The sequence below is a fragment of the Capricornis sumatraensis genome, chromosome 3 (genome assembly GCF_032405125.1).
Source record: "Capricornis sumatraensis isolate serow.1 chromosome 3, serow.2, whole genome shotgun sequence".
Lineage (NCBI taxonomy): Eukaryota > Metazoa > Chordata > Mammalia > Artiodactyla > Bovidae > Capricornis > Capricornis sumatraensis.
Window position 1 is genome coordinate 15,966,300 of NC_091071.1, and position 26,079 is coordinate 15,992,378.

Here is a 26,079-nt window from a genome sequence, read left to right on the forward strand (position 1 = left end):
TCGGGTGTAAATGCCAGAAATCCAACTCAAAAGCATTGACTTAATTGGGAAAGGGAACCTATTAAAAGGTTAAGGGATTTGGGCACATCTTGATCCAGTTACTCAAATGATGTCTAGAATGCTGCTGCTACTACTAAGTCACTTCAGTCGTGCCTGACTCTGTGCAACCCCATAGACGGCAGCCCAACAGGCTCCCCCGTCCCTGGGATTCTCCAGGCAAGAACACTGGGGTGGGTTTCCATTTCCTTCTCCAATGCATGAAAGTGAAAAGTAAAAGTGAAGTCGCTCAGTTGTGTCTGACTCTTAGCGACCCACCAGGCTCCTCCGTCCATGGGATTTTCCAGGCAAGAGTACTGGAGTGAGGTGCCATTGCCTTCTCCGTCTAGAATATGTCTGCTCATATCTTGCATCTGTAGTCCTCTGTGTGAGCTCACTTTTCCTACATGCCAGGTAATATTATTAAGCACTTGCTACACTTTGGATGAGGCTACACTTTGAACAGAAGGCTACACTTGCTACACTTTGAACAGAAGGCTTTCTGTTCTCATAACGTCATGAGGTGGGTCAGACGTTGTTTCAGATGCAGAAACTGAGGCTGCTGAAGGAGGTTAGGGAATCCATCCAAGGTCACTCAGGAGGTGTGGCATCCGGGAGTCAAATCCATAAAGCATCTGATTCTGGAGTGGCCTTTCTTGACCTTCACATGGCAACCTCCGTGACACAGTCTCTGAACCAAAGGATGGGAATGAACCCCTTCCTCTTGAGTCTCAAGCCCAGGCTCCGGCCTCTGCTTACTTCTTGGAGCTGTTATTTGTGCTTCTCCTTCCAGTGGGCTGAGAGCTCTTTGGGGCAGAAACTCTGACTCTTTCACCTCTATAACACCAAATTATGTCATTTGCCCCTGGGAGGCAGGCAGGGCGGGGGTGCTCCTAGGTGAAGACACACCGAGAGGTTAAGTGACCCTCCCAAGGCCACCCATTTGTGCGTGTAGGGGCCTGAGTAGACCCCAGGTCTTCTGGGTGCAGGTGGACACAAGGTTCCTCCTCCTCTTTGCCGCTCCGCCTCCACTTTTTTCCTGACTGGAGGTGGGGCAGAAGGATGGTAGCACAGCCTTTGCTAGGGATGGGGGCTATACTAAGGCCCGCTTTGAAGGGACTGATGGGCCATTTTATGGATGCCAGGGAAAGGATGGCGAGTAAGCTGGGGGTGGGCTGGAGAAGGGAAGAAGGAACAGGTTATTTTTGCATTTTTGACATTAAAAAGGTGCAGATTAGATTCTCAGCCACTGGCCAGCAGCATCTGTTTTGGTTTGGAATTGGCAGCTGAGGCGCTGAGAGCCGCGGCGGGAAGGGAGGGGAGGCTGCGGGCTGGTGGGCGAGGCGGCGCCTTGGCGGAGGGAAGGGCTCTCCCCTTTAAGAGCTCCGCCCAAAGGGGCGCTGCCACCCCTGAGGAGGCGGGCGCCGCCGCTTCTCATTCATTGTCTTGACAAGAGCATCCTCCGCGGACGGTCTCAGGCTCCGCCGGCTCCTTCCTCCTCCTCCTCCTCGCCCTCCTCCGTTCGGGAGGTCGCTCATCTCTCAGCCGCAGGTAAGGCTGGAGCCCGGCGACCCGGGCTCGGCATCGCTGCCCTGGGCCACCTGTGGGGCAGGCGAGAGCTTGGCAGAAGCCGGCCATGGGGGTGGACAGACTGTCAGAGCCGCTGGCTCCGAGGTGGAGACGGCGCCCGTCCACGCCCCGCGTGGAGGGACTCGCCTGAGCGTGTGGGTGCGCGTGGGAGGGTCCACCCGTGTGTCCCAGAGCTCCGTGAGGGGCCGAGGGTGAGGGGCCACGCAGCCAAGATGGAGGTGGGGGAGCCCGGGGGTCAGGGCACCCGCCGGCCTCTCCCCAGAACGGGAGTCTTTGGGGTGGCGGTGGGGGGCAGGGTGGGGTGAACCCAGTAGCTGCCCTGAGCTTGGAGACAGGAAGGGGTTGAGAGCAAAACAAGAAAAGGCCAAGTTCCCCTTTCCGTGGTTTCCGGGGCCGGGTACCTGCGGTGGGGGGGGAGGCAGGGTGGGGCGATGGCTTCCTGTCTCCCAGCCTCCAATTTGGGGCTCCCCTGTTCCCAGACCCAAGCTTCCCTCCTGGACGGGTCCCCTGCCCCCAGCCAGCTCCTCCTCTCACAGGCGCCTCATCCGCTTTCTGGACAGGTGGACCCACAAGCCTCCTCCAGAGTCCCAGGGTGGGTGAGGGTGGCGGGAGAAGGGCTAGGCACGAGGGAGGCGGTGGAGGAGAGGCCGTGGGGCCCCCAGGCCAAGCTGGCAGGAGATGCTCTGGGGCCCCAGCATGGGGCCTGGAGCCTGGGGAGCCAGAGGCAGGTCCCTTGGCTCTGCTCGCTGTCCACCCAGCCATGGAGGAAAACCGTTCTCGCTGCTCCTCCGAGAAGTGAGCACCAGCCGCTTCCTTCCTGTGGATGGCTTCAGTGGGGTGGAGAAGGCACTTAAGCGCACCTGCTTAAGTGGGGGCGAGAAGCTGAGGTGTGAGGAGGAGATGCTGGGACCCGAGCCATCTGCCTGCTTCTGGTGCCCAGAGACCCGCTGGGGAAGCCCTCCAGCCATGGGGGACATGCTGCCCAGGCAAACCCACATGCCACTTCCCTCCGTGTGTCCAGCCTGGACCTGGAGGTGGGGAGGGCCCCTGCCTTTTAGATGGCTCCTCATGTGGGTATGAGGGTGTGAGGTCTGGACGCTGAGGCTGAGTGCACCCTCCACACTGTTGCCCTGAGGCCCTGGAAGGTGGCCCGTCAGAGAGGCTGGGCCCTGGGACTGTCAGCCAGTCCGCGGTCAAGTTGGCACTAGGTGCTACCCCTCACCCCAGGCTCTGCTGTGGCAGCCTGGGACGGGTTGAGACGGTGGGCCTTGCAGGTCAGCCAGGGATGAGGAGGGGTGGGCAAGGCGTGTATAAGGGTAGCTGGATGTCAGTGACAGAGGAGAGCGACAGGGAAGTTAGCTGAGACCATGGCTGCCAGACTGAGGGGTGGGTGTCCTGGGAGAGATGGGGGCCACTGGAAGGTCAGGGTTGACCTGAGGGGAGCAAAGCCTTTCACCCCTGTCTCACCAGGATGAGCCGGCAGGTGGTCCGTTCCAGCAAGTTCCGCCACGTGTTTGGACAGCCGGCCAAGGCCGACCAGTGCTATGAGGATGTGCGCGTCTCACAGAACACCTGGGATAGTGGCTTCTGTGCTGTCAACCCCAAATTCGTGGCCCTGATCTGTGAGGCCAGCGGGGGAGGGGCCTTCCTGGTGCTGCCCCTGGGCAAGGTGAGCCCCTGGAGCCCTGGGGACAGGCCCTCCTCCTAAGGGGGCCTCAGGTCATCTAGTTGGCCCCCTGGGGGTCCCGATGAGGTCTGCGGCTCAGGACAGTGGGCCGCAGTGTTGCCCTCTGCAAAACTGGGTTGAGCTGCATGAACCTTATACTTCCTCCAGCGCCTCCATGCAGTGCTTGGATGGAGCTGAAGCTCAGGGTTGGGAGTGACACGGGAAGTGTCAAATAGCAAGTCCTGCAGACCCAGGGTTAGCCCTCCCAAGTCTCAACCTGGAGCTTTCTCCTGCAGAGAGGCCTGGGATGGGGTCTGGGTGGGCCCAGCAGTGCTCTTAGGGTTTGGAGGGACCTCTCTGAGCCCCTGGGAACCCAGCGAGCTCAGTGGCTCCCAGCTCACAGGCAGAGATGAGGTAAGAGACCCTCTTCCCCCCGCCAACCCTGGCCTCCCTCAAATCCTGCCCTCCCTGCTGTCTGCGGACCCCCCCGCCCCAGCACACTCCCGTGCTTTTGGGGGGTGAGACAGGAAGGGGAGATGGGCCCTCGGTTGTTACCTTAAAAGGGCTGATGGAAACATAGAGAAGAGGAAGTGGTTGTCAGAGTAAGAGCTGGGCCCGCGCTTCACACAGGAAACCGTGCTGTAGCAGCCGTCCCCGGAAGCAGCCATTTCAAACCCGTTATAACAGACTTCCCCATCCTTGTCTTTTCGGGGGGATCTGTCCCCACAGCCCCATCATTCACACATACTTCCCTGGGGAACCCCAGCCCTGATACAACCACACCCTCAGCCTGAATCATGCCGGGGGCCTTGGCCTGTTGTGCCATGGAAGAATCTGGGGTGGGGGAGAGGGCGGGGGTACCAGGCCCCGGCTGAGATGGAGCTGGCAGGAACTTGGCCAGGGTCTGACAGAGGGGCAGGACCAAGCCCGCATGTCCATCCTGCGCTACCTGTGGCCAGCCTTCTGAGTTGCCCAGACAGCTCTGAGATGGGCAGAGCCCCAAACCCTCTCACCCTAGGCCTCTCTCTGCCTTCCAGGGACCCCACACCTTTCCCCTCTGTGCCTCTCTGAAGGGGCGTGGGGAGGTGGGATTGGGTTTGGCGGGCCAGAGCACCTCCCTCAGAGGCCCCACTGTGTCCTCCAGACCGGCCGTGTAGACAAGAATGTGCCTATGGTCTGTGGCCACACAGCCCCGGTGCTGGACATCGCCTGGTGCCCGCACAATGATAACGTCATTGCCAGTGGCTCCGAGGACTGCTCCGTCATGGTGAGTATGGGGGGCACCCAGGGGCCAGGAGGGGGCTCAGGCACTGGAGCTGATGTTGGGCACCGCCAAGACTCACTTGCTCGCCCCTTCTCCACAGGTGTGGGAGATCCCCGACGGGGGCCTGACGCTGCCCCTGCGGGAGCCTGTCGTCACCCTGGAGGGCCACACCAAGCGCGTGGGCATTGTGGCCTGGCACCCCACCGCCCAGAACGTGCTGCTCAGTGCAGGTGCCAAGGGCGGGACGCAGGGAGGGCTGGTTGCCTGACAGTCAGGGGGGAGACTCCTGGCTTCTGACACTGGGGACATCGCCCAGGTTGCGACAATGTGATCCTGGTGTGGGACGTGGGCACGGGGGCAGCCGTGCTGACGCTGGGCTCCGACGTGCACCCGGACACCATCTACAGTGTGGACTGGAGCCGAGATGGTGCCCTCATCTGTACCTCCTGCCGAGACAAGCGAGTCCGCATCATTGAGCCCCGAAAAGGCACCATAGTAGCTGTGAGTTGCCTTGACCTTTGACCCTAGGAGCATAACCCCCCACCCCCCCACCCCCAATGAGGCCCCCTTAGATGTTGCCCTCTCCAGCTCCCAGCTGGGGCCTGGCCCTTAGAGGGTGTGTGCGGATGCCTGACCGGTCCCCTCCCTTTCCTTCCAGGAGAAAGATCGTCCCCATGAGGGGACTCGGCCCGTGCGTGCCGTGTTTGTATCCGATGGAAAGATCCTGACCACGGGCTTCAGCCGCATGAGCGAGCGGCAGGTGGCACTGTGGGACACGGTGAGTGCTGGGCAGGGACCTGGTTTAGTCCCCCCTGCCCCGCCATGTGCCTGGCTGGAAGGGCAAGGCCTGTTTGCCCACCGTGAGATGGGGGTTTCCGCTGGTTGGCCTCTCAGCCCCCGGCCCCACTCCCCCAGGGGTGGAGGCCTGCCATGGCCCAGCTCATGGCTGTCCCCTGCCCATCTCTACAGAAGCACCTGGAGGAGCCACTGTCCCTGCAGGAACTGGACACAAGCAGTGGTGTCCTGCTGCCCTTCTTCGACCCTGACACCAACATCGTCTACCTCTGTGGCAAGGTGGCCCCACGGGCAGGGGGTTGGGGGAGCGAGGTGGGCAGGGGGACTTAGAAAGGACCACAGCTGGAGGCATCCGCTGGTATTGACCCTCCCATGACCTACCGCCTGCAGGGGGACAGCTCTATCCGGTACTTCGAGATCACCTCTGAGGCCCCATTCCTGCACTATCTCTCCATGTTCAGTTCCAAGGAGTCCCAGCGTGGAATGGGCTACATGCCCAAACGTGGTCTGGAAGTGAACAAGTGTGAGATTGCCAGGTGACTGCCCCTGCCCCTGACCTGACTGCGCTCCTTGGGCAGCACTGACTCCCACGCTGACCTTTAGTCCCAGCTCCGCTGTGGGCACTGCTCACCTTCCTGTTTCCACAGATTCTACAAGCTGCACGAGCGGAAGTGTGAACCCATTGCCATGACGGTGCCTAGAAAGGTGATGCTCGCGGGTCCCTCCTCAGGCTCTCAGAGTGGTCGGGTGGTGGTGTGGCCTGAGCACTCTCTTAACCAGTCCTGGCCTTGCCCCACAGTCGGACCTGTTCCAGGAAGACCTGTACCCGCCCACTGCAGGGCCTGATGCTGCCCTCACGGCTGAGGAGTGGCTGGGGGGTCGGGATGCTGGGCCCCTCCTCATCTCCCTCAAAGATGGCTACGTGCCCCCCAAGAGCCGGGAACTGAGGGTCAACCGGGGCCTGGACACTGGGCGCAAGAGGATGGCACCTGAGGCCAGTGGTGCTCCCAGCTCGGTGAGAGGCAGATGGGACTCCGGGAACCAGGGCAGGAAGGTGGGGTAGGGCAGGAGTGCTACTGATGTGGTCACTGACCCAGTAGAAAGAGGCTGGCATTTGGGGGCAGCCACATACACAATACTGGGGATCCTCTGGGGGCTGGGAGTGGATAATACTGAGGCCTCAGAAAACAGGTTCCAGGCTTATAGGCCTGCAGTTCTCTGGATGAGAGGCAAAGGGGCCCAAGCTCCGGGGGCTCGTGGGAGGAGGCCTAGTGGCTCAGGAGGGCCTGGGGCTAATGCTGCTTGGGGTCCCCCAGGATGCCATATCCCGGCTGGAGGAGGAGATGAGGAAGCTCCAGGCCACGGTGCAGGAGCTGCAGAAGCGCTTGGATAGGCTGGAGGAGACAGTCCAGGCCAAGTAGAGGACCATCAGCTGGGGCCGACGGCCTCACCTCCCTTCCTTCCACTCCCACTCCTCAGGCCACAATGGCAGATAAGAAAATAATAATAAAATGGCTTTATTTTCTGGTACATCGCAGGCTCTGATGACTAGTCAAGGGGATGCTGGGTATGCTGAACTGACCTGCCTTATGCTTCCCTCTCCATAGCCTTGATGAGCCTGACCCCTGGCAGGGGCTGGAGAGATGCCTCTAGATGACCCTAGACCAGTGGTCCCTGAGCTTTTTGGCACCAGGGTCTGATTTCATGGATGACAATTTTTCCACAGATAGGGAGGTGAGGGTGGGCTGGGGGATGGTTCAGGCATGATTCAAGTGCGTTCCATTTAGTGTGCACTTTATTTCTATTATTATTACATCAGCTCCATCCCAGATCATCAGGCATTAGATCCCGGGGCCTGGGAACCCTTGCCCTCGGCAGACAGGAGCAGGCCTTTGCGGGGCAGGGGGGAGCCACCCTGTGCTGACATGGGTAGGGAGCCTGCCCCATTTCCCAGCTGGTAGGTCTGAGCTGCTCAGGGCTCCAGCCTGGATGGAGCCTCAGTCATTCTCATGTTTACTCCCCAGTCTGCCTTTGCTAGTCAACCACAACATCAGCTGTCCTGACCCTGCTGCTTGTGGGGGAAATGAAGCAACCAGCACTTACATGACAGCTGTCAAGCTGGAGGCCCAAGGGATCAAAATAAGGGGTTCTTTGTAGGGAGGAAGCTTAGAACCAAAGTAGTGGGCCCGACCTTAGTTTACAAGTGAGGAAACTGAGGGGCAGAGCAGGAGAGGGCAGATCCTGAGTCACGACACAGTCTTCCCATCCAGTTCAGAGCCTTTCCTGCCCCATGCAGCTGCCACTTGAGCCGTGTCAGTGGCTTCTGCCTGGGCCTGGCCTCTATAAGAGGGACCTGTACTGGCAAGGAGTGGGGAGGGGGTTGGGGGAAGGGGGGTTGGAAGTAGGTTTTTGATGGCCAACTTCGCAGGTGATTCCCTGAGCTGGGACACAGGGCTATTGAGGATGGGTGTCCTGGCCACAGCAGGGCTTCGTTCATCCGTGCAGGAACCAGCAAGGAGGAAATGTCCCTTATGAACCCCTACTCCCCTTGGGCTTGTCATACAAATGCCCGTCTGCCCACTTGAGCCTCAATCTCTATGTAAGCCATGTGACCCTGGGCAAGTCCCTTTTCTCCAGGCCTCCGTTGCTCATCTATATAAAGGGGAGGGATTCTGCCACAGCTCTGTGAACATGGAGGGGTGGGGGTGGATCCAGTCAGGGGTGTGGCATAGAGAGAAGCAGACCATCTGGAGCTGGAGCCTGAGCCTAGCCCCCCCAACCCCCACCCTACCAACACACACACACACACACACACACAATGCGATGTTGGGCCCTCCCAGTGAAGCAGACTTGTGAGTAGTTGCTAGTTCTTGTGGTCCAGGGAAACTGAAAAAAAAAAAGCTCAGGAAAGGATCCCTGGAACTCAGAAAGGTTAGCTCCTACTCACCATGACTCCTAGCTCCCTCTGAGGAGCTAGAGAAACAAGAGAGAGAGGTGGTGGGGTGTGTGTGTGTGTGTGAGACAGTAATTTAGGGGCCAAGAAACTGGCCTTGAAAACAGAGGAACAGGGTGGGTGGGATGGTTGAAACCCACAATTTCTCTCCCCCAAAGAGCCCTGGCCCCAATTAGGACACTTGCTATTCCTCTTGGGTCTTGAGACCTTGTCTGTGTAAGGCCTAGGCAACCCTGTCACCCGTGTTGACACCAAGGCATCACCTGCCCCAATTGTGTGGCTCTGGTGACCTTATTTTCCTGCTGTAACCCTACCCCTATGCCCAGCCCACCTCTCCATTCCAGAAAAACCTCACCCCGGGGACAGCTGTGGCCACATCAAGCCCAGGACCAAAGGGTCACTGGACCTTCTCCAGGGGCCAGAAAACACCAGAATTCCAGGTGCTGGGAAGCCCCTGCTGGAGGACCAGGTTCCTGAGACTGTGGAGGACTTGTAGGGGGTGTGTGGAATCCTCTATCATGCTTTGACATTGGGGTGATATACTGGGAAGAAGAAGAGGTTTGCAAGTTGCCCAGGGTCCTGAAACCTTGAGCACTTCCTCATCTGTGTATTTTGAAAGAGGACTGAACAGAACGCCCAGAAATGGTCAAAGAATCAGGGGTTGGGTGAGTATTGGAAGTACCCAAGGAGTCCAGGAAGGCCCACCCCGGAAGGGACTTTAAAGACAGACATTTCACTTTATAAGTGGGGACACAGAGGCCTATGTGTGGAGAGGAACTTGCCCAAAGTAAAACAATGGAGAGTGGAGGGCAGGGAGAAGCCAGGCTCTAGCCCCAGCCTCTGCACACCTCCCATACACACAACACGCTGACACAGGAGCTGGCCCTGATCCATAATTTAATGCGTGTGCAGGTCCGCGTCCCTTATTTCTGCTGCTCACGGGCCCACTGCTCTGGGGTCAGGGTTTTCTGCTCAAAAGCGTGAATGTGCAGGAGCTCTTCTGCTAGGCAAGTGTTCACAAGCCTGGGAGAGAGATGGGGTTAGAAATGGGGCAGGCTGGCGCCTGGGTCGCAGTCCCTGAAGCTAGGGTCTGCCGGGAGACTGGAGGGGTCCCCCAGGTTGTAGTCCCCGGGACCTGGGAACAAGAGAGGTAGAGGGCTTAAGTCTCAGTATTTGATGCTGGGGCCACGAAGGCGGGATCTCTGGGGTGGTGGTCTGTGGTGGGGCCGCATGGATGGGAGTGAGAGTTAAGGTTTCAGGAAGCGGCCCGGGATGCGGTCCCAGAGCTGGGGCCGCGCTGAAGAAGGTGTCCCCGGAATCTCACCGGTGTCTCTGAAGCAGCGGTTTCCCCTCGAACTTGGCCGACACCACGAGGACTCGGAAGCTGGACGCGCAACGGTTGGGAGTCGTGTCCTCCACTTCCTACGGGGCAGAATGGCGTGGATGGTGCCAAGTCAGCCCCCCAGAAGCCCTGTTCCCCTCGTTGGACGAGCCCAGGCCGCTCAACTCACCACGTGCTCCGCTTCCAGGTCCCGCTGCAGCTTCTCCCGGAGGTACTCGGCACTGAGTTCCATTGTGGCAGCCCAGCGAGGGCGGCAGCCCACCGGGGATGGAACCCCAGCTCTGACCCCAGCCACACTGCTTCCGCCCTTACTGGCACCACTTCCGCTGAGGCATCTACTTCCGCCCTTACTAAGACGTCCATAAACTCAGCACTTCCGCCCTATCCCAAGCCCAGTTTTCCAACTGCCTTCGGTTTCCGCTCCTGTCAGAGTCTGCATGAGGCTCCAGCGGACTCTAATCGGTACCCGCCGCCTGAACAGCAACCCGGGTTCTGTGTGCTGGTTTGGACACCCTAGCTCCAACTAGGAGAGGGTGCACGAGTTTGCATTGCTGTGACTTCTAGGGTACCTCGGGATAGCTCCCAGGCGCTTTCTCTGAGACAAGCATCTTGCGGCCCTGGCAGCCCAGCCGCCTTCGGGTCACAAGCCACAACAATCGACCCCCAAATTGGCGATGGGCCCCGGATGCTTCTTCGGCGTCTACCTGCTCTACTGTCTGAACCCTCGGCACCGGGGCCGCGTCTACGTGGGGTTCACCGTCAACCCTGCTCGTCGGGTGCAGCAGCACAACGGGGGCCGCAAAAAAGGCGGAGCCTGGCGGACCAGTGGGCGCGGGCCGTGGTAAGAAAAGGCGGGTCATTGTGAGGAGGAGGAGGACTTCAAGGAGAAGGCGGGGGCCGGCGAGGGAGAGGCCGGCTGAGAGGGGTGGAGCCAAGCCTGTGGCAGTGGGCGGGGCCCGCGAGGGGGCAGGAGTAACGGGGGCGGGCCTATCGCCGCAGAGGAGGAGCCCTGTTTGGGCCTGGGTCTCAGAAGACGGGGTTGGGTGGGAAGGGGACTGATCTAGGTTTGGTCAGTGACAGGGAGTTTGGTGAACAAGACTGGGTTGGAATAGAGAAAGCCTGGAAGGGAGAGGAACTGAGGAGGGCTGTTAAGCTCCTGTGACTAGAGGTGGGGCCTGAGGGGCTGGTGCGAGGGGCTGGCTATATCACCACGAAGGGGGCAGGGCCTCGTGGGCTAGGGGTGAAGCCGATGTGACTCCACTCTCCGGTAGGCCAGGGGATTCGGTTTGACACGGAGTGGGGCGGGGGGCTCACGGGTCGCGTGCCCTCCTTCTCTTCCCTAGGGAGATGGTGCTCATCGTACACGGCTTCCCCTCTGCAGTGGCCGCCCTTAGGGTAAAAAGGAGTTGAGGGCAGCGGGAGGACCAGGGCTGGGGCTCAGGGCCCTCCCCGGGCTGCCCCCTTCCCCAGGCGACCCCCTCCCCCCCGTGGACCCCTTCCTCAGATGATCCTGAAGCTCTGTACCCCCTCGCCTGCAGTTCGAGTGGGCCTGGCAACACCCACAGGCCTCGCGCCGCTTGACTAACGTGGGTCGGCGTCTGCGCGGAGAAGCCACCTTCGCCTTCCACCTGCGCGTCCTGGCGCACATGCTGCGCGCGCCTCCCTGGGCGCGCCTTCCGCTCACCCTGCGCTGGCTGCGCGCTGACTTCCGCCAGGACCTCTGCCCACCGCCGCCACCTCACATGCCACTGGCCTTCGGGCCTCCGCCGCCCCGGGCCCCAGCCCCGAGGAGTCAAGCAGGTCCTTCCGACGACACGGGATGCAAGCCGCAGCAAGACGTCAACGCGCGCTGCACCCTGTGCGCACGCGCGCTCCAGGTAAGATGGGTCAGGGCAGTTTATGGTTCAGAGGACTTAGGATCAAATGACAGGGCCGTCCACTGACACCTTTTGGGCACTCTACCCCCATCTCTATCCTTTTTTTTTTTTTTTTGCTTTTGTCTGCCCTCGGTGGTCTTTTCTGTCCATGGGCTTTCTCTAGTTGCTCAGAGCGGGGGCTAATCTCTGCTTGCCGCCCGGGCTTCTCATTGCCATGGCTTCTCTTGTGGAGCACAAGTTCGGGCTCCCCAGGCGTGTGGGATTTTCCAGACGAGCGATCGAACCTGTGTCCCCTGCCCTAGCAGGCGGGTTCTTAACTACTGGTCCACCAGGGAAGTCTGCTCCCATTTCTACAAGGGGAATAGTGCTTGCGGCTATTCCTCAAGGCCAGGGCCTCCTCAGGGCCTTTGCCCTTCCCCTTGAACTGGAAGATTCTTCCCTAGACCCTCCATCTTAAGAAAATGCCACCTCTCCTCCGGTCAACTCTTCCTTGGCTCTCCATCTAAAATTGCCTCTCTTTCTTGTACATCTCCCTGGCTTCCTTTAACACCTGTTATTGTCTGACATATTGTATATTTTATTTACCTTATTATCAGTCTTTCCCACCCCCACCCCCATATTAAACTCCACAGGGGCATTTAGTTCCTTTTCACTACTGTAGAACAAGGGTCTGGTGCAGAGCAAGTGGCCAATAAATATTTAATATATTAACTGAGATGTTGTGTCTGGCTTCTACTGAGCTCTCAGTAAGTGTAAGTTGAATTCTTGCCATTCAAGGATTAAGTGACCTGTCTGAGATCTCTCAACCTGTAAGGAACTCTAGGTCTGGCTGCCCTAGCCATGCTGTTACATAATCACTGCTAGCACTCAGAGAAAACTGGCCAGCTTAGTCCCTGTGGACCAGTATTTTAGCCTCTCAGTGCCTCAGTTTCCTTATCTATGTGCTGTGTTTAGTTGCTCAGCGTGTCCGACTCTTTGCGACCCTGTGGACTGAAGCCCGCCAGGCTCCTCCGTCCATGGGGATTCTCCAGGCGAGACTACTGGAGTGGGCTGCCATGCCCTCCTCCAGGGGATCTTCCCAACCCAGGGATCAAACCCAGATTGCAGGTGGATTCTTTTGCATAAATGCAAATAATAGTGGCACATGCCTCATAAGGTTTTTTATGTCAAGCCCTTGGAACAGTGTGTGGTCCGTTGTTAGCTACATGATTACTCCCCGTTCTCTCTCTTACCTGCCTGCCACCTCCTGCAGGATGAAGACAGCCCCCTATGTTGCCCGCACCCTGGCTGTTCCCTAAGGGCTCATGTGATCTGCCTGGCAGAGGAGTTCCTGCAGGAGGAACCAGGGCAGCTTCTGCCTCTAGAGGGCGCATGCCCTGGGTGAGTCCCACATCCCTGCTCCAGGCTGGTTTAACTGGAGGGAGGTGGGAAGGGGGTGCCCATTGCCCAAGTCCAGGCCTGGGGTAGCCAAAGCCTTCTCTTGGCACCCAGGTCCTGGCCTGGAGGAGGCTTGTGATCCTGACTCTGTTTCCTATCAACCATACCCCCTGGTAGCTGTAAGAACTCACTGCTGTGGGGAGACCTGATCTGGCTGTGCCGGATGGGCACTGAGGAGGACGAGGAGGACTCAGAATTAGAAGAGGTAAGAGGTGGCTTTGACTCCAGCCTTTCTACCCCACCCTGTCTCCTGGGCTGCCTTTCACCAACCCTCTTGTCTCCACAGGAGCACTGGACTGACATGCTCAAGACCTGATGCCCAGGATCCTCAACCTCTACCCACTCCTTCCTGTTGCCACCCTCTGTGGCTCTGGCCAGTTTTTACTTGAATACAATAAAAAGTCTGAGTTCAGGGTACCTGCTGGTGTTTGCCAGGGGTGGGGAGCATGGGTAGGAGGCAGAGACCCTGATGGTAACTGGGGCCTGAAGAGGATAAGGGAACGGGGAGGGGCTGCTGGCCGCAGCATGGACCAGCCTCTGAAGTCATACTGTCCTTTGAGGGCTTAGGAGACTCACTCAGAGCCCACTCAGCTCCAGTGCCCAGCTTGACTCTGGTGGTACTGGTGGTTTAATTGCTAAGTTGTATCTGACTCTTGCAACCCCATGGACTGTATACCGCCAGGCTCCTCTGTCCATCACTTTTCCCAGGCAAGAATACTGGAGTGGATTGCCATTTCCTTCTCCAGGGGATCTTCCCGACCCAGGGATTGAACCTGGTTCTCCTGCATTGCAGGTGGGTTCTTTACTGTCTGAGCCAGCAGGGAAGACTCTGGACTTTAATCAAAAGAGTAAGAACAAAGGCCGAGGAGGAGAGGAGGGTGCTCTCCCCCAACGGGGTCCTGTGACTCTCGAAGCCCCAACTCCTTGTCTCTGTCTGCAGAGCCTCATTCAAACCCAGAGAAAGAAAAGCACCTTCTGGGGGCTGTTGTTTTACCAACCATAAATGAGGCTCCACGCCGTCCTTGGAGCTCCCTATGGGAGTCGTGGAGCAGGGGCACACTCCCAGCGTTATTTGACGCAAGTGTTCTGGCTCTTTCCTATCCTATGCTGCCTCAAAAAGAGCTTGCCTTGCGTGGCTCCACCCCAAACCCCGTCACCCTGCCCACGTACATCCCTCTGGACTCTGGACTCGCCCTGTGGTCAGAGCCAGAAGTTCCTGGAATGTTCAGGCTGCTGGGGGCCTGCGGGCTCCCTTCCCCCTGAATCCTTGGCATCTTCAAACCTGGCCTGGAGCCAGCAGAACGGTGAGTGCCCCCACGTTTCCCCTCCTCTCCCCTGCCCTTTCTAGACCAGGCACATTAGAAAAAGCTGTCTCTTGGCCCTCTCGACAGAGGTGGAGTCTAGAGGGCAGGTCAGGAGCCAGGATTCCAGCTCAAAACACCAAAAAAAAAAAAACCTGAAAAACTATTGCACCCTTGCGTCTAGTTTCAGCCCTCTGTTTTCTACACACTAAACCCACATCTTGGGTTTTCAGGCCAGGCTAAGCTGGGTTCCAGCTAAGGAGGGAACTTCACCCTCTCCTTCCTGGAGGACAGCCAAGTCCCAGTGCTGGCGCCAGGCCCCTCCCACTTGAGAACTACAAAGCTTGCAGCTCTGAGAGCAGTCCTGCACTCACCACACCGCGCCTGTTCTAAGCCCCACGCAGACACAGGCAGGGTCACAAGGCCAAGATCCAGAGAGATCAGGTGAGAGCGAGGTTGGGGGGCAGCAGGGCTGGATCCCGCTCACCTCTCGCTGCTGCTGGCTCTGGCTCCAATCCGGTCACTTGATCTCTCTGCTCCCACTTCTCACATCCCACCCTTTCCCCAGCTGCTGCTGCTTTCTGCTGCTGCTGCTTTCTCCTGTTGCTGCTAAGTCGCTCAGTTGTGTCTGACTCTGTGCGACCCCATAGATGGCAGCCCACCAGGCTCCCCTGTCCCTGGGATTTCCAGGCAAGAACACTGGAGTGGGTGCCCTTTCCCTAGGAGTGCTCAACTCAGTCTCCAGCCTGGCTTGAATCCCTCTTTTCCTTGCCCTTCTTTTTCTCTGCTGAGTCATCAGTTTTGCTCATTCACATGCAAAACTCTGACCCCCTAAACAGTTGCTCAATTGGCTGTGTTTTTCTCCAACTGGGAGGGGCTGGTTGGGCAAGCTAGATCTCAGGCCCGGGTGGCCTTTGGGAGTTTTGGGCCCAGGGGAGCTCAAGGGGGAAACAGAGGGAGGAGCCCATCAGAATTAGGCATATAGCAGAAGGGAGAAGACAAAGCAAGCTGGGGGCTGGCCGGAAGTTCAGACAGGCAGGCCCTAGAGGTTTTCTCAAGTGCACATTGAAATCCCCTGGAGAGCTTCCAAAAAACTGCTATCAGGGTCCCATCTCCAGAGAGTGATTTAATTGATTTAAAAGCTCTGCAGGCAAATGAAAATGCAGCCTGAGTTGTGACCCACTGCAGGAACACAGGATCTGGCTTTGAATCCCCGCCCCACCACACTGTGAGCTAGCTCTGTGAGCTCGGGCAAGTGGCTCAGGCTCCCTTAGCCTTGGGTTCTTTACTTCAAGAATTCAACAGCTGGCACCATTGACATATTGTTCAAGGAAGGAGGCCACCTCCCGGCGCCCCTGAGGAGACAGCATGGAACTGATCCAGGATACCTCCCGCCCTCCAGCAAAGTATGTGAAGGGCATCCCTCTCATCAAGTACTTTGCAGAGGCCCTGGGGCCACTGCAGAGCTTTGAAGCCTGGCCTGATGACTTGCTCATCAGCACCTACCCCAAGTCTGGTAAGTGATGGGGATACCCAGGCCTCCGTTGGGCTGCAGTCCCCACCTTGGGCTGGGAGGGGTATGGCCTCAGCCCTGCTCATCCCCCGTCCGTTCCCACCCACCAGGCACCACCTGGGTGAGCGAGATCCTGGACCTGATCTACCAGGAGGGTGACCTGGAGAAGTGTCAGAGAGCCCCTGTCTTCATGCGGGTGCCCTTCCTTGAGTTCAAGGCCCCTGGGGTTCCCACAGGTGTGTGGCGGGTTGTCGGGGGCAAGCAGAGAGGAGGGAGGTTTGACTGGGGCTCCAGCTCATGGATCTTGCCCTACCTACGGCTTAGGTGTTGAGGTTCTGAAAGATACACCGGCCCCACGGCTCCTCAAGACACACTTGCCCCTGGCCCTGCTTCCGAAGACCCTGCTGGATCAGAAAGTCAAGGTGAATGGCAGAGGGAGCCAGAGAAGGAGGCTGCTAGGGCCATCCCAGCTTTGGCCCTGCCTTCTGGGAAGGTCTCACTTCCTCCCGCCTGGTCTCATCTTAAGAAGGACTGGGTGAGGGGCATCTGCCTGATGCTCTAGTGGGGTCAAGTATCTGGTGAAAACGAGACTCCTCTGTGCAGAGTCTGGGTGCTCACAGGCCTGTGGAGGAGGGGCTGGCATGCCTTGTTCCAAATCCAGACAGAGTGGCGTTGAGGGGATTAGATTAGTATAAAATAACAGTTTCAGGAACCAGCCCAGAGTTCAGCATCAGAGCAGGGTTCAGGTCCCAGCAGGATCTCGCCTGCACTCCAGGACTGCAGGCGAGTCAGCCTTTACCTGCTTCTCCTTTGGCCAAACTGAGAGAAGCTCCCTGGCAAGGAGGCCATAAGGGTGGGGCACCTAGTGCCTGGCATGCCACGTGGTGACGATGCTGGGGCTGGGGGTTGCCTGCCCCTCCAGATGATCTACATCGCCCGCAACGCCAAGGATGTGGCCGTCTCCTATTACCACTTCTATCGCATGGCCAAGGTGCACCCTGACCCTGGCCCCTGGGACAGCTTCCTGGAGAAGTTCATGGCCGGGGAAGGTGAGGCTGACTCTGGAGGAGGGAGGGGGCGGGCTGGAGCCAAGGGGCACCAGCTACAATTCATGCCAACCTCTGTGTCCGGCCATCTGCCCTCTCCCCAGTGTGCTACGGGTCCTGGTACCAGCACGTGCGGGAGTGGTGGGAGCTGAGTCACACCCACCCTGTTCTCTACCTCTTCTACGAGGACATAAAGGAGGTGAGACCACCAGCTTCCAGTTCCCTCCGTGCCACACACCTCACAGGGCCCTGCTGAGGCCCACTCAGCACCCTCCCCTATGGCAGCCCACAGACCAGCCCTCCTGGATCCCCTGGCCAGGACTGAAGAGGAGGAGTGTCCGCTCTGTGGCAGCACCCTGTGCAGCCCTTTATCTCCTAATGCCCGGGTCAGCAACACGTGCAGACATTCATCTGCTCTGTACTGCCAGTGCTGCTTCTGGGACCACCGTTATGAAAGGGGACTGTCCCTCCTCTCAGCCAAAAGGAGCCAGACCTCTGTGATAAAGGATCACAGGGTAGAAGGCAGTCACACCTGCCCCTGGGAAAGAGGACCAGAGTCAAGGAACAGGGCCTGAGGTCTCTAGGCAGAAGTGGCCAGATACCCCCCCAGGGTTAGAAAGGCGCCTGCCTCCCTTTTCTGCTCAGCAAGTAATCCAAACCTCCACTGAAGAGCTTCTCCGCTGCTCCAGGACCCCAAAAGGGAGATTCAGAAGATCCTGGAGTTTGTGGGGCGCTCCCTGCCGGAGGAGACTGTGGATCGCATCGTCCAGCAGACGTCTTTCAAAGAGATGAAGAAGAACCCCATGACCAACTACAGCACCATACCCACTGAAATCATGGACCACAGCATCTCTGCCTTCATGAGGAAAGGTGGGAGCCGCCCCAGGGGTGGGCGTGGGCATTTGGGGAGGAGGGAAGCCTCAAATGGAGCTGCCCTTTGGCCATTTGGGGCCACCTCTGCGCCCAGGACCTCCTTCCTGCCATCTCTCCCCAGGCGTCACTGGCGATTGGAAATCCACCTTCACTGTGGCCCAGAATGAGCTCTTTGAAGCCCACTATGCTGAGAAGATGGCGGGCTGCAAGCTCCGCTTCCGCTGGGAGCTGTGAGTGGTCCTCTGGAGGCGTGTGAAACAAGCCCAGCCATGGCTTCAGGAAAAAAATCAGATGCATCTGGAGGCGTGTGAAACAAGCCCAGTCATGGCTTCAGAAATAAAATCTGATGTGTGTTAAACAGAGAGCCTCTGTTGGGAGCAAAGAACAAACCTGAGCTAGAAGGGTAGATGCCCACTGGGACCCAATGAGGCCATCTCCCCAGTGGCCTCTAGCTCGCCCTAGTGGGGAGGGAGAGAAGGGTCTGGAAAAGCAAAACCCAGGAGACATGGACAAGGAGGAAGAATATTTATTTGATCACAAAATCTTGTGTGTCCCCCTTTGAGGGTGTCAGCTGATTGTGAGTCTACTAGGCCACTTCACTTTTTCTTGGGCTCCTTACAAGCCACCACGTACCGCTGGGCTACATTGAGGGGAGGGGAGTAACCGTCTGCATAGGAGGTGTCTTCAAAAAGGACGGAATAGTCATCCTGGGGCTGCAGCAGAGGCAGACAGGAGGGACTGGTCAGAGAGCTCCAGGCGAGCCCCCCGCCCGACAGTACCACCACTAAGCTTAGTGACAGGAACCTCTGGCTCGTGGCCCCCCAGACGCGCCTGTCCTCATAGTCACTCATAAGTGGAGATGTGTGAACACAGTCCCTGTTACTACAGAACTCCTTCCTCAGTAACAAAAGGCCAAGGGTAAGGGATGAAGAGCAAGGAGACCACCACCTACATGGGTGGGCCGTAACTGGAGGGTGTGGTACCAGGGAGCCTGGGTTAAAGGGATCAAGGACAACCTAGAGGGCAACAGCAAGGATCCCGGAGGAAGAGGCAAGAATAGCCTTCAAACTCTTTCATCAGGTGATCATCAGCAGCAATGTGGTCAACAGCATGACAGGAAGCGGTTCAGCTGAGGAAAAGGCAATGGGGCTGGAGTTTAGGGCTCCAAGACAGGCCCTGGGCATGGAGCGTCCCATCTCAATGCAAAGAGGAGGTTAGACTAGTGTACACATCACGTCCATTCAGCTCAGGGCTCGCTAAGGCTCTGAAGCTCCGAAAGAGGAGGGTGGGCCAGTGCTGCCCCAGAAGGCAGGGCTGGAGGGCAGACTACGCAGAAGACAGAGCAACTTGCAGGGCCCTCTGAGCTCAGAGAAGCTGTGAGATGAGGACAAGAGGGGAAGGAGGTAGGAAGGTGACTCCAGGAGCCATCTGGCCACCTGGCCCTGATGTTAGGGACGGCCTCTCCTGTGGGGGCTGCCTTACCCGTTGTGGGGGTGTGTGGATCAGGGCACGGTAGAAGCAGGTGGTCTGGGGATACAGGGCCAGCACAAGCTGCTCCTTCTGGAATAAAGCTTCGGGGTCCGTCTCCGGGTTGGCCTTCCACTGAGGCAGTGGGATGATCCGCCGGCGGCTCAGGGTATGTCTCCTGGGGGTGGAGCTGAGGTCAGGTGGGGGCCCCGTCCCCGCAGGTTGGCCGCCCCCAGGCTTCCATGGCCCCCCCTCCCCACCAGCACACTCACTCTTTGCCTTCTTCATCAATGTCGTCTACCTCGTACCTGCGGGTGGACAAAAGAAAGGGCTGGATGCCAAAAGGGTCGGGGTCACAGTCCAAGTCGAGGAGTCGTGAGGAAGGGAGAGGAGGGCAGGGAGGGGAAGCAGTCCCCTGGTCCCCACAGGCACCCAGGGGTGTAACTTTTCTCCCAGCCTGCAGATGGGTGAGTGTGTAGCCCATGCGGCTATGGTAACGGGAGAGCAGCCCATGGGGCTGGGGACCACTCACTTGTTGGTGGCGTGGCTGTAACTGACCACCTCGGCCAGGATCCACTGCTCATCCCCGTCCACGGCCTTCACCCGGGCAGCCACCTTGTCTCCAGGTTTGGCCACATAGTCCCCAGAAGCCGGAATGGCCCCGCAGAGGGGCGGGGGCCTGAGGGAGGAATTAAAATGTTCAGTCCTAGCCCCACCTTGCCAGCCCCTACCATACCCAGGGCCCGCCCTCACTTGTCACCAGGCTTCCCGATCCACAGGGGCAGGGTCATGGCTGACTGTTGCAGCAGGGTCATGAGCACCCCCCTGCGCATGGTCTTCCGAGGAGGCTCAGAGTCATTGTACAGGCCCGCGATCTTGGCCGCTGTGGGAGAGAGAAAGCCCTCAAGACATCAGAGATAGGGCGCCCACCCCAGCCCTCCCACACTGGCCCGTCAGAGCTCAGCCTGCAGCACCCTGGCCTGAGTGAGCACCAAGGGCCCACGTGCCATCCTGCCCCTTCCTCTAGATGCCCGCAGCGAGACCACCCAGACTGACAGATGGAGAGGTGGATACCCTAAGGGGAAGGAACAGGAAAGGGCAGAAGCTGGGGTTGTGGGGGAGTGGTCATGTTCTAGTTCTTGATCTGGGTGCCAGGAACATTTTGTTCAGTTAGTGAAAAGTTTCAGCAAGTTGTGTGTTCACATCTGTGTTCTTTCCTATTAACATATGTTGTAGTTCAACAACAAAAAAATTTTTAAAAACAAACTCATATGTGGACAGACCCCTATCTCCTCGGGCATGGTTCAACACACCCAGCCACCTCATACAAACCCAGCTGGTGGCGTGACAGCATTTTTGATGGATGAGGAGGTGTGGACTGTGGGTTCACTGGGGCAAGAGACTTGGGAAGGCCCTGGGAGCCTGAGGGATCTGGAAGCCAGCGCCTCATAATTCCATGCGGAAGGCTGGTTTCAAGACACCCAGGGTGCAGCTCTCAAAACACAGCCAGGTTCTCTTCAGAGCAAGAAATGGGAGTGGGGAGAATTCCCTGGCAGTCCAGTGGTTAGAACTCTGCGCTTTCATGGCTGAGGGTGTGGATTTAAAAAAGAAACGGGAGTGGCAGTAGTGAAGGGAGTGGGGAGTGAGTGCCCCAGACAGTAGACAGAGCAGGGGAATCAGCGTGGTCCGCAGGGAGCACTGGGGACCATCCCCATTCCCTTCCCAGCCCCAGGCTGCTCCTGCTCCGTCAGAAGCCCCTGGACGATCCCACTGGACTGAAGTCACAGGCGCCCCCACAGGGAGACCGACTGTCGCTCTCAGGAACCATCACTCAACAGGGCGGTCTCTAACTCACCAATCCGCCTCTCTTCCAACAGAGACTTGATTTCTGCAATCTTATCTAGGGCTTTCCGAAGGATGCTGAGGTGGGGGGAGAAGGGAGAGAAGAGGTCTGCGTGAAGCACAAAGCACGGACTTCCGTTTCTTGTTACGGCAGGCTGGCCAGCTTGGACCAAGCCTGCTGCTGGAAACCATCAACCCTAAGTGGGTACTTTTTATTCTTAAAAGCACAAAAGAGCGGATGAGATGGGAGGAAGTAGTAGGATAAACAACCTAAGAGGGTTGGTAAGTGAAGTGGAGGGCTCCCTTTGCCTGAGGGCACCACACAAACGCTGCGGAAGGGCTGTTGGGGTGCTGGCAGCCTCTAACAATTGAGATTTTGGAGGACAGAAGTTAGGGTTCGCAGTCTGCCCTAGTCACACATGTAAGAGGAGACACTCTGCAGGGCTATGGGGAGTTGTCTCGGCCCACAGCAGGGCCGGGGGTGGCGGGAACTTGTCCCCACCCCCTGGAAACCCCTGGAGTTCAATTATGGGGGCTCCAGAGTGGCTGGGACCCAAGACACCTTAGCAGAAGTGCACACCAGTCCTTGCTGGAAAAAGGCTTCTTCATCCCAGAGTATGGGGGACCTCCCCCAAAGAGTAGTTCAACAGCAGCGAGCAGTGCTGAATCCACTTCAGGTCATTTATTCCGCAGCCCACGGCTCTAGCAAACCTTTAGTAAAAACCCACGTGTTAAGGAAAGCCTTGGTTCAGCATGAGACCCACGAGAACACAGCATAGTAGGCTCACAGAAGGTGTCCCAGAGGGTGTGACTCTTGTGGACCTGTCAGGCAAAGGCCAGAAGGCTGGGCAAGGGGCAGCCTTGGCAGAGGGAACTGGGCAAATAGAAGCAGCGAGGGATGAACATCTTGCCGCAGGCTCAGAGCATCGAAGCTCAGTGTGGCTGGCGTCAGACACAGGGACCACTCGGCCAGACCCACCATGGGCTTGTGAGTGAGCACTGGGACACAGGGCAACCAGGCAGAGGAGTAAGCTCCAGGAGGCCAAAGGGAACTTGGAAAGTCTGATCACTGCTTCTGGGCCTGTTGGGAGGACATCCTTTTATGTAGTTAGGTCCCAAATTATATTCTGTGAGGTACTGATGGCGTGGTTCTCAGCCTTTGATGGACAGCAGAATGCTCTGGGGAGCTTTTTAAAAAGAATCCTAATTGTTTTAAGAATCCTCAGCAGATGCCAAAACTAGTAGGGGGTAGGGGAGTCTGATGTGAAATGGGCTATGTACATAGTCTCAAAGTATCTAAGATACCTGTCAATTACACAATGAAAATAGTCCTAACTTGAGGAGAAATATGGAAGAGCCCGCCTTTACCAGTGAGAGTTTTGCCTTCTAATATGAAGGCGGAGGACATCACTTCCAGAAGTGTAAAACCTGAAATCTAATTGTAAGGAAACAGCAGACAAACCCAACTGAGGGAGATTCTACACTGGCTTATCATTTTCAGAATGTAAAAGTCACAAAAAGCAGAGATAGCCTGGGAACCGTTCCACATTGAGAGACTAAAGAGACAGGAAAACTAATCTGCGCTAGGAAAATATTCTGTTCTTTTGCTATCAAGGTCATTTAACTAAGACCTGTAGCTCAGTTAATAGTTTTATATCAGCATAATATCATAATTTTGAGAAATGTGCTATGATTGTTTAAGAATGTCCTTTTGTAAACCACATGCTGACTAACGTGTTTAGAGGTCAAGAGGCATCAGGCATGGTGTCTGCAACATACAAGGTTCAGAAAAAAAATTTTTGACTATACAGAGAGCAATAAAAGCGAATGTGGTAAATATATATTTACATAAGTCTGATCATATACAGATTTACATAAGTCTGATCATTACATAAGTCTGATAGAGTACTCTTACCTGGAAAATCCCATGGATGGAGGAGCCTGGTAGGCTGCAGTCCATGGGGTCGCAAAGAGTCGGACACGACTGAGCGACTTCACTTTCACTTTTCACTTTCATGCATTGGAGAAGGAAATGGCAACCCACTCCAGTGTTCTTGCCTGGAGAATCCCAGGGACAGCAGAGCCTGGTGGGCTGCCGTCTATGGGGTCGCACAGAGTCGGACACAACTGAAGTGACTTAGCAGCAGCAGCAGATCATATAAAAAGTTAATACCAGTGCAAGAACTCCACCCTAGTTAAATCAGAACCTCTGGGCACAGCCAGACTTGAGAACTAGTGTGTAAATGTACTCCACTGGCAGGTAAGTTTGTGAAATACTGAGTTAAAGAAATTGTTGCAGAACTTGGCATAGCCTTTACCACTTTAATTTGCATTGTGAATCTCCAAGGAAAGGAATGTAACATTACTGCAGTCCATGGGGGTCTGCAAAGAGTCTCATACAACTTAGCTACTGAACCACAACAAAATTACTGAAATTCCACTGGGGAGGTCTGAGGAAACAATGTTTTAAGATCCTTTACTATTTCAAGAGCAGTTTTCTGGAACTGAAATTTCTGCCTCTCCAACCAGAAAGATCAACCAGAATGACCAACCAGCAAAGCATGGGTCTGTACCTTCTAGCAGGCAGCCTGCCAGCCTATCAGCACCCCTCAGGGAAGGCCCACCCCAAGAGGCTTGCTTCCCCTGGGATAGTGGAGGAAAGGCCTCTTGCTGGCTGATCCTTTGAAGGGTCCTCAGCCAAGAACCCTGAGCCCTAACTTCCCTCCCCAACCATTAGTAAGGGCCTAACCAGTGTGGGCTCTTTAAAGTAATCCAGTACTGCTGCATACCAGCTCACAGTAATTATTTGATTCGAGTGAACTTTTAAAAAGAAAATGAGTTAAAATTCCTTGTGGGCTTTCTTCTCTCTTGCTGAGATAGCTGGAATTGTGCTTGCAGACGCAGACAGAAAGCAGCTAATAAGCCAAGGGGTGCTGCACAGATGGAACTGCCCATGAGCTGCCCACCCTCTGGCCACATACAGAAGAAGGAATCTAGCAGCGGTGCTGGCTGCGGGGTCTCCTTCAGCCCCAGGCCCCATGGGAGGATAAACGCAATAGACTCTAGACTTTCAGGCACATGGCTTCTCTGCCCCCCTGTAACTGGTCTGTGTCTGCGTATGACCCTGTCAGGCCTGAGAAGGGACAATACCTTCCCTTCAGCTTCCCAGCGGACACATCCTATGATGGATAGAGACTGTCAGGAAGCAGTTGACAGGAGGCTTCCTGTGTGCTGTTTTGGATCTGTCGTGAATCCTCTGTTTCTTATTAATTCCTGAATATTCAGGAATTAGGAGGAGTGGCAAACCGCTCCCAGGGCTAAGGAATGCATGCATTTCCTTCGTTAGTTTTTCCATACAGTGAGAAGTAACTAGTTACGACCCTCTTCCTTTTTATGAACCATTCAGTAAAAGTCATTATTTACAACCCTCTCTCTTTGATATGGATTGCCTTATGTTTCCTTGATAATTTGTAAGTCTGGACTTTTGATCGTTATCTTTGCTGAACAAAGCTACCTTGTAAGACAGTATATATACCCACACTATGTTGAATAAAACACCCTTGTTCCATCAGAGAGAGCTTGGGTCCCCATGTCTTTCTGTTTCTCTCCCTTTCTTTCTCTCTCTCAGGCTAATTCTCTGGAGCGCAGAAGCCTGCTGAGCTCACTTTCTTGCCCAGGCTTGCAAGACCTTCGTGAGAGGGCACCCTGTGCCTACGTGAAGCAGTGCAAGCCCCGTATCAAGGGCTTTATTGGTTTTCTGCATAAACCAATATCAGCCTCTTTCTCTCTCTCTTTTACTTTCTTATCGTTGACTCCAGACCACCAGGTTCCAGTCCATTAAAGGACCTCAACAAGTGGCGCCCAGAACAGGGACCTGGTACATGTGGCAGATTCGGACGGAGTGACCTATTGAGGTGGGTAAGTACTAAGACATGGGACAAACGGCTGGAAAGCCCCATCACTTTTCTACTTTACTTCATCACTTATTAAAACTTCAGGGACTTTCAGTTTCGTGCCAGCGAATAGAGGCTTGCCTTCAGACAGTGGTTGAATGTAGCCCTTGGTTCCCTGACGAAGGTAGTTTTGATTTAGAAATTTCGCACCAGGTCAAAGAGAATGTTGAACAAGCCGCCAGACAGGGAAAAAATATTCTGATAGATTTCTGGCCCCTATGGGCTCTCATTAAAGCTGTGATTCTGCCATTTCAAGGTAAATTCTAGCCCTCCTGATATTCAGCAACAGGCAGAACACTTATTACATGAATATGAATTAGATGATGAAACCTCACAAAAGGCCCAATTAGAACATAAAATATTTCAGAGTTTTCCTATAAGCCCTGCCCTGGTTGCTCCAAGCACTCCTCCCCTGCCAGTGGGCACAAATCCCAAAGTCTCTCCCTTGCTAGAACCTAATGATTCCGGCAATAACTCCCCTAAGACACCTTTTGACATTAAAACCGACAAGACCTTTCTAAATAACAATAGTAAGTTTTTACCACATACTCTTAATTGTAAAATTTGCTACCTACTCACTCTCCTTCATGACAGAGGCTTTCTGAATTGCTGGCTTTACAAGTCTCTGAAGCCGATGATTTCTCCGCCTTTCCAGTTTTTTAGAAATCCTGACACTCAATATGAGGGTATTAACTTTTATCACATGCAACAAATTAAAAGCTCTCCTTAAACCAGGAGAATATCTTCAGTGGATAATGTGGTTTCATGATAAAGCCAGAGACCAGGCTAACAGAAAGGCTTGAGCTGGTGCTCCCCAAAATCAAATTACTTTTGAGATGCTAACTGGTACAGGACAATTTGACGCTGCTACTGCTGCTAAGTTGCTGCAGTCGTGTCCGATTCTGTGCGACCCCATAGACGGCAGCCCATCAGGCTCCCCGTCCCTGGGATTTTCCAGGCCAAGAATACTGGAGTGGGTTGCCATTTCCTTCTCCAATGTGTGAAAATGAAAAGTGAAAGTGAAGTCGCTCAGTCGTGCCCAACTCTTAGCGACCCCTTGGACTGCAGCCCACCAGGCTCCTCCGTCCATGGGATTTGAGATGCTATCTGGTACAGGACAATCT

General features: G+C 56.1%; 5 protein-coding genes across 17 annotated transcripts in view; 3 read left to right on the forward strand and 2 right to left on the reverse strand.

Moving 5' to 3' along the window:
• Window positions 1-1,462: 1,462 nt before the first annotated feature.
• Window positions 1,463-6,850, forward strand: CORO1A (coronin 1A). 2 transcript variants are annotated; one of them, XM_068967543.1, is made up of 11 exons: window positions 1,463-1,587; window positions 3,097-3,295; window positions 4,437-4,559; window positions 4,657-4,786; window positions 4,873-5,057; window positions 5,215-5,334; window positions 5,526-5,630; window positions 5,742-5,887; window positions 5,999-6,056; window positions 6,151-6,366; window positions 6,668-6,850. In XM_068967543.1, the coding sequence occupies exons 2-11, from the start codon at window positions 3,098-3,100 to the stop codon at window positions 6,770-6,772; spliced, it is 1,386 nt and encodes a 461-aa protein (XP_068823644.1). In that variant the 5' UTR covers window positions 1,463-1,587; window position 3,097; the 3' UTR covers window positions 6,773-6,850. The 2 variants fall into 2 exon arrangements, with proteins under 2 accessions (XP_068823644.1, XP_068823645.1); XM_068967544.1 differs by lacking the exon at window positions 1,463-1,587 and adding an exon at window positions 2,109-2,218.
• A 2,352-nt stretch (window positions 6,851-9,202) lies between these two features.
• BOLA2B (bolA family member 2B) lies at window positions 9,203-11,149 on the reverse strand. The gene is made up of 3 exons (XM_068968748.1): window positions 9,816-11,149; window positions 9,629-9,726; window positions 9,203-9,327 (listed from the first exon to the last, which is right to left on the reverse strand). Exons 1-3 carry the CDS (start codon window positions 9,876-9,878, stop codon window positions 9,228-9,230), a joined length of 261 nt encoding a protein of 86 aa, XP_068824849.1. The 5' UTR covers window positions 9,879-11,149; the 3' UTR covers window positions 9,203-9,227.
• Window positions 9,849-13,620, forward strand: SLX1A (SLX1 homolog A, structure-specific endonuclease subunit). 4 transcript variants are annotated; one of them, XM_068968746.1, is made up of 6 exons: window positions 9,859-10,487; window positions 10,990-11,041; window positions 11,191-11,523; window positions 12,776-12,903; window positions 13,078-13,165; window positions 13,247-13,620. In XM_068968746.1, the coding sequence occupies exons 1-6, from the start codon at window positions 10,321-10,323 to the stop codon at window positions 13,274-13,276; spliced, it is 798 nt and encodes a 265-aa protein (XP_068824847.1). In that variant the 5' UTR covers window positions 9,859-10,320; the 3' UTR covers window positions 13,277-13,620. The 4 variants fall into 4 exon arrangements, 3 of the variants coding, with proteins under 3 accessions (XP_068824848.1, XP_068824847.1, XP_068824846.1); XR_011144680.1 differs by having other exon boundaries at window positions 9,861-10,487; window positions 11,185-11,523; window positions 13,015-13,165; window positions 13,247-13,295; XM_068968745.1 differs by having other exon boundaries at window positions 9,861-10,487; window positions 11,185-11,523.
• Window positions 13,621-14,161: 541 nt separating this feature from the next.
• LOC138076527 (sulfotransferase 1A1) lies at window positions 14,162-18,033 on the forward strand. Of its 5 annotated transcripts, none has more exons than XM_068968743.1 (8): window positions 14,162-14,264; window positions 15,593-15,777; window positions 15,885-16,010; window positions 16,099-16,196; window positions 16,697-16,823; window positions 16,925-17,019; window positions 17,510-17,690; window positions 17,815-18,033. In XM_068968743.1, the coding sequence occupies exons 2-8, from the start codon at window positions 15,630-15,632 to the stop codon at window positions 17,925-17,927; spliced, it is 888 nt and encodes a 295-aa protein (XP_068824844.1). In that variant the 5' UTR covers window positions 14,162-14,264; window positions 15,593-15,629; the 3' UTR covers window positions 17,928-18,033. The 5 variants fall into 5 exon arrangements, with proteins under 5 accessions (XP_068824844.1, XP_068824845.1, XP_068824841.1 ...); XM_068968744.1 differs by having other exon boundaries at window positions 14,185-14,264; window positions 15,597-15,777; XM_068968740.1 differs by lacking the exon at window positions 14,162-14,264 and adding an exon at window positions 14,576-14,705.
• A 225-nt stretch (window positions 18,034-18,258) lies between these two features.
• Window positions 18,259-26,079, reverse strand: part of SGF29 (SAGA complex associated factor 29) — a 32,308-nt gene continuing 24,487 nt past the window's right edge. For 4 of the 5 annotated variants that reach the window (XM_068968184.1, XM_068968183.1, XM_068968182.1 and 1 more), the window contains 6 exons: window positions 21,016-21,080; window positions 19,914-20,043; window positions 19,693-19,839; window positions 19,433-19,468; window positions 19,176-19,338; window positions 18,259-18,406 (listed from right to left, as the gene is read on the reverse strand). In XM_068968184.1, coding sequence (XP_068824285.1) covers window positions 18,290-18,406; window positions 19,176-19,338; window positions 19,433-19,468; window positions 19,693-19,839; window positions 19,914-20,043; window positions 21,016-21,080 — 658 coding nt within the window. In that variant the 3' untranslated portion in view covers window positions 18,259-18,289. Of the gene's footprint in view, window positions 18,823-19,175; window positions 19,339-19,432; window positions 19,469-19,692; window positions 19,840-19,913; window positions 20,044-21,015; window positions 21,081-26,079 lie in introns of all 5 variants that reach the window. The other variant, XM_068968186.1, reaches the window with a different exon arrangement.

Excerpts from the sequence above, each read along its gene's own strand:
- CORO1A (XM_068967543.1), top strand. The coding sequence starts at position 3,098 with ATGAGCCGGCAGGTGGTCCGTTCCAGCAAGTTCCGCCACGTGTTTGGA. Across the intron at positions 3,296-4,436 it reads TGGTGCTGCCCCTGGGCAAG|ACCGGCCGTGTAGACAAGAA; the intron begins GTGAGCCCCTGG and ends TGTGTCCTCCAG. Across the intron at positions 4,560-4,656 it reads CCGAGGACTGCTCCGTCATG|GTGTGGGAGATCCCCGACGG; the intron begins GTGAGTATGGGG and ends CCTTCTCCACAG.
- SLX1A (XM_068968745.1), top strand. The coding sequence starts at position 10,321 with ATGGGCCCCGGATGCTTCTTCGGCGTCTACCTGCTCTACTGTCTGAAC. Across the intron at positions 10,488-10,989 it reads ACCAGTGGGCGCGGGCCGTG|GGAGATGGTGCTCATCGTAC; the intron begins GTAAGAAAAGGC and ends TCTCTTCCCTAG. Across the intron at positions 11,042-11,184 it reads CTGCAGTGGCCGCCCTTAGG|TTCGAGTGGGCCTGGCAACA; the intron begins GTAAAAAGGAGT and ends CCTCGCCTGCAG.
- LOC138076527 (XM_068968743.1), top strand. The coding sequence starts at position 15,630 with ATGGAACTGATCCAGGATACCTCCCGCCCTCCAGCAAAGTATGTGAAG. Across the intron at positions 15,778-15,884 it reads CAGCACCTACCCCAAGTCTG|GCACCACCTGGGTGAGCGAG; the intron begins GTAAGTGATGGG and ends CCCACCCACCAG. Across the intron at positions 17,020-17,509 it reads TCTACGAGGACATAAAGGAG|GACCCCAAAAGGGAGATTCA; the intron begins GTGAGACCACCA and ends CCGCTGCTCCAG.
- BOLA2B (XM_068968748.1), bottom strand. The coding sequence starts at position 9,878 with ATGGAACTCAGTGCCGAGTACCTCCGGGAGAAGCTGCAGCGGGACCTG. Across the intron at positions 9,727-9,815 it reads ACCTGGAAGCGGAGCACGTG|GAAGTGGAGGACACGACTCC; the intron begins GTGAGTTGAGCG and ends TCTGCCCCGTAG. Across the intron at positions 9,328-9,628 it reads CCGCTGCTTCAGAGACACCG|GCTTGTGAACACTTGCCTAG; the intron begins GTGAGATTCCGG and ends TCTCTCTCCCAG.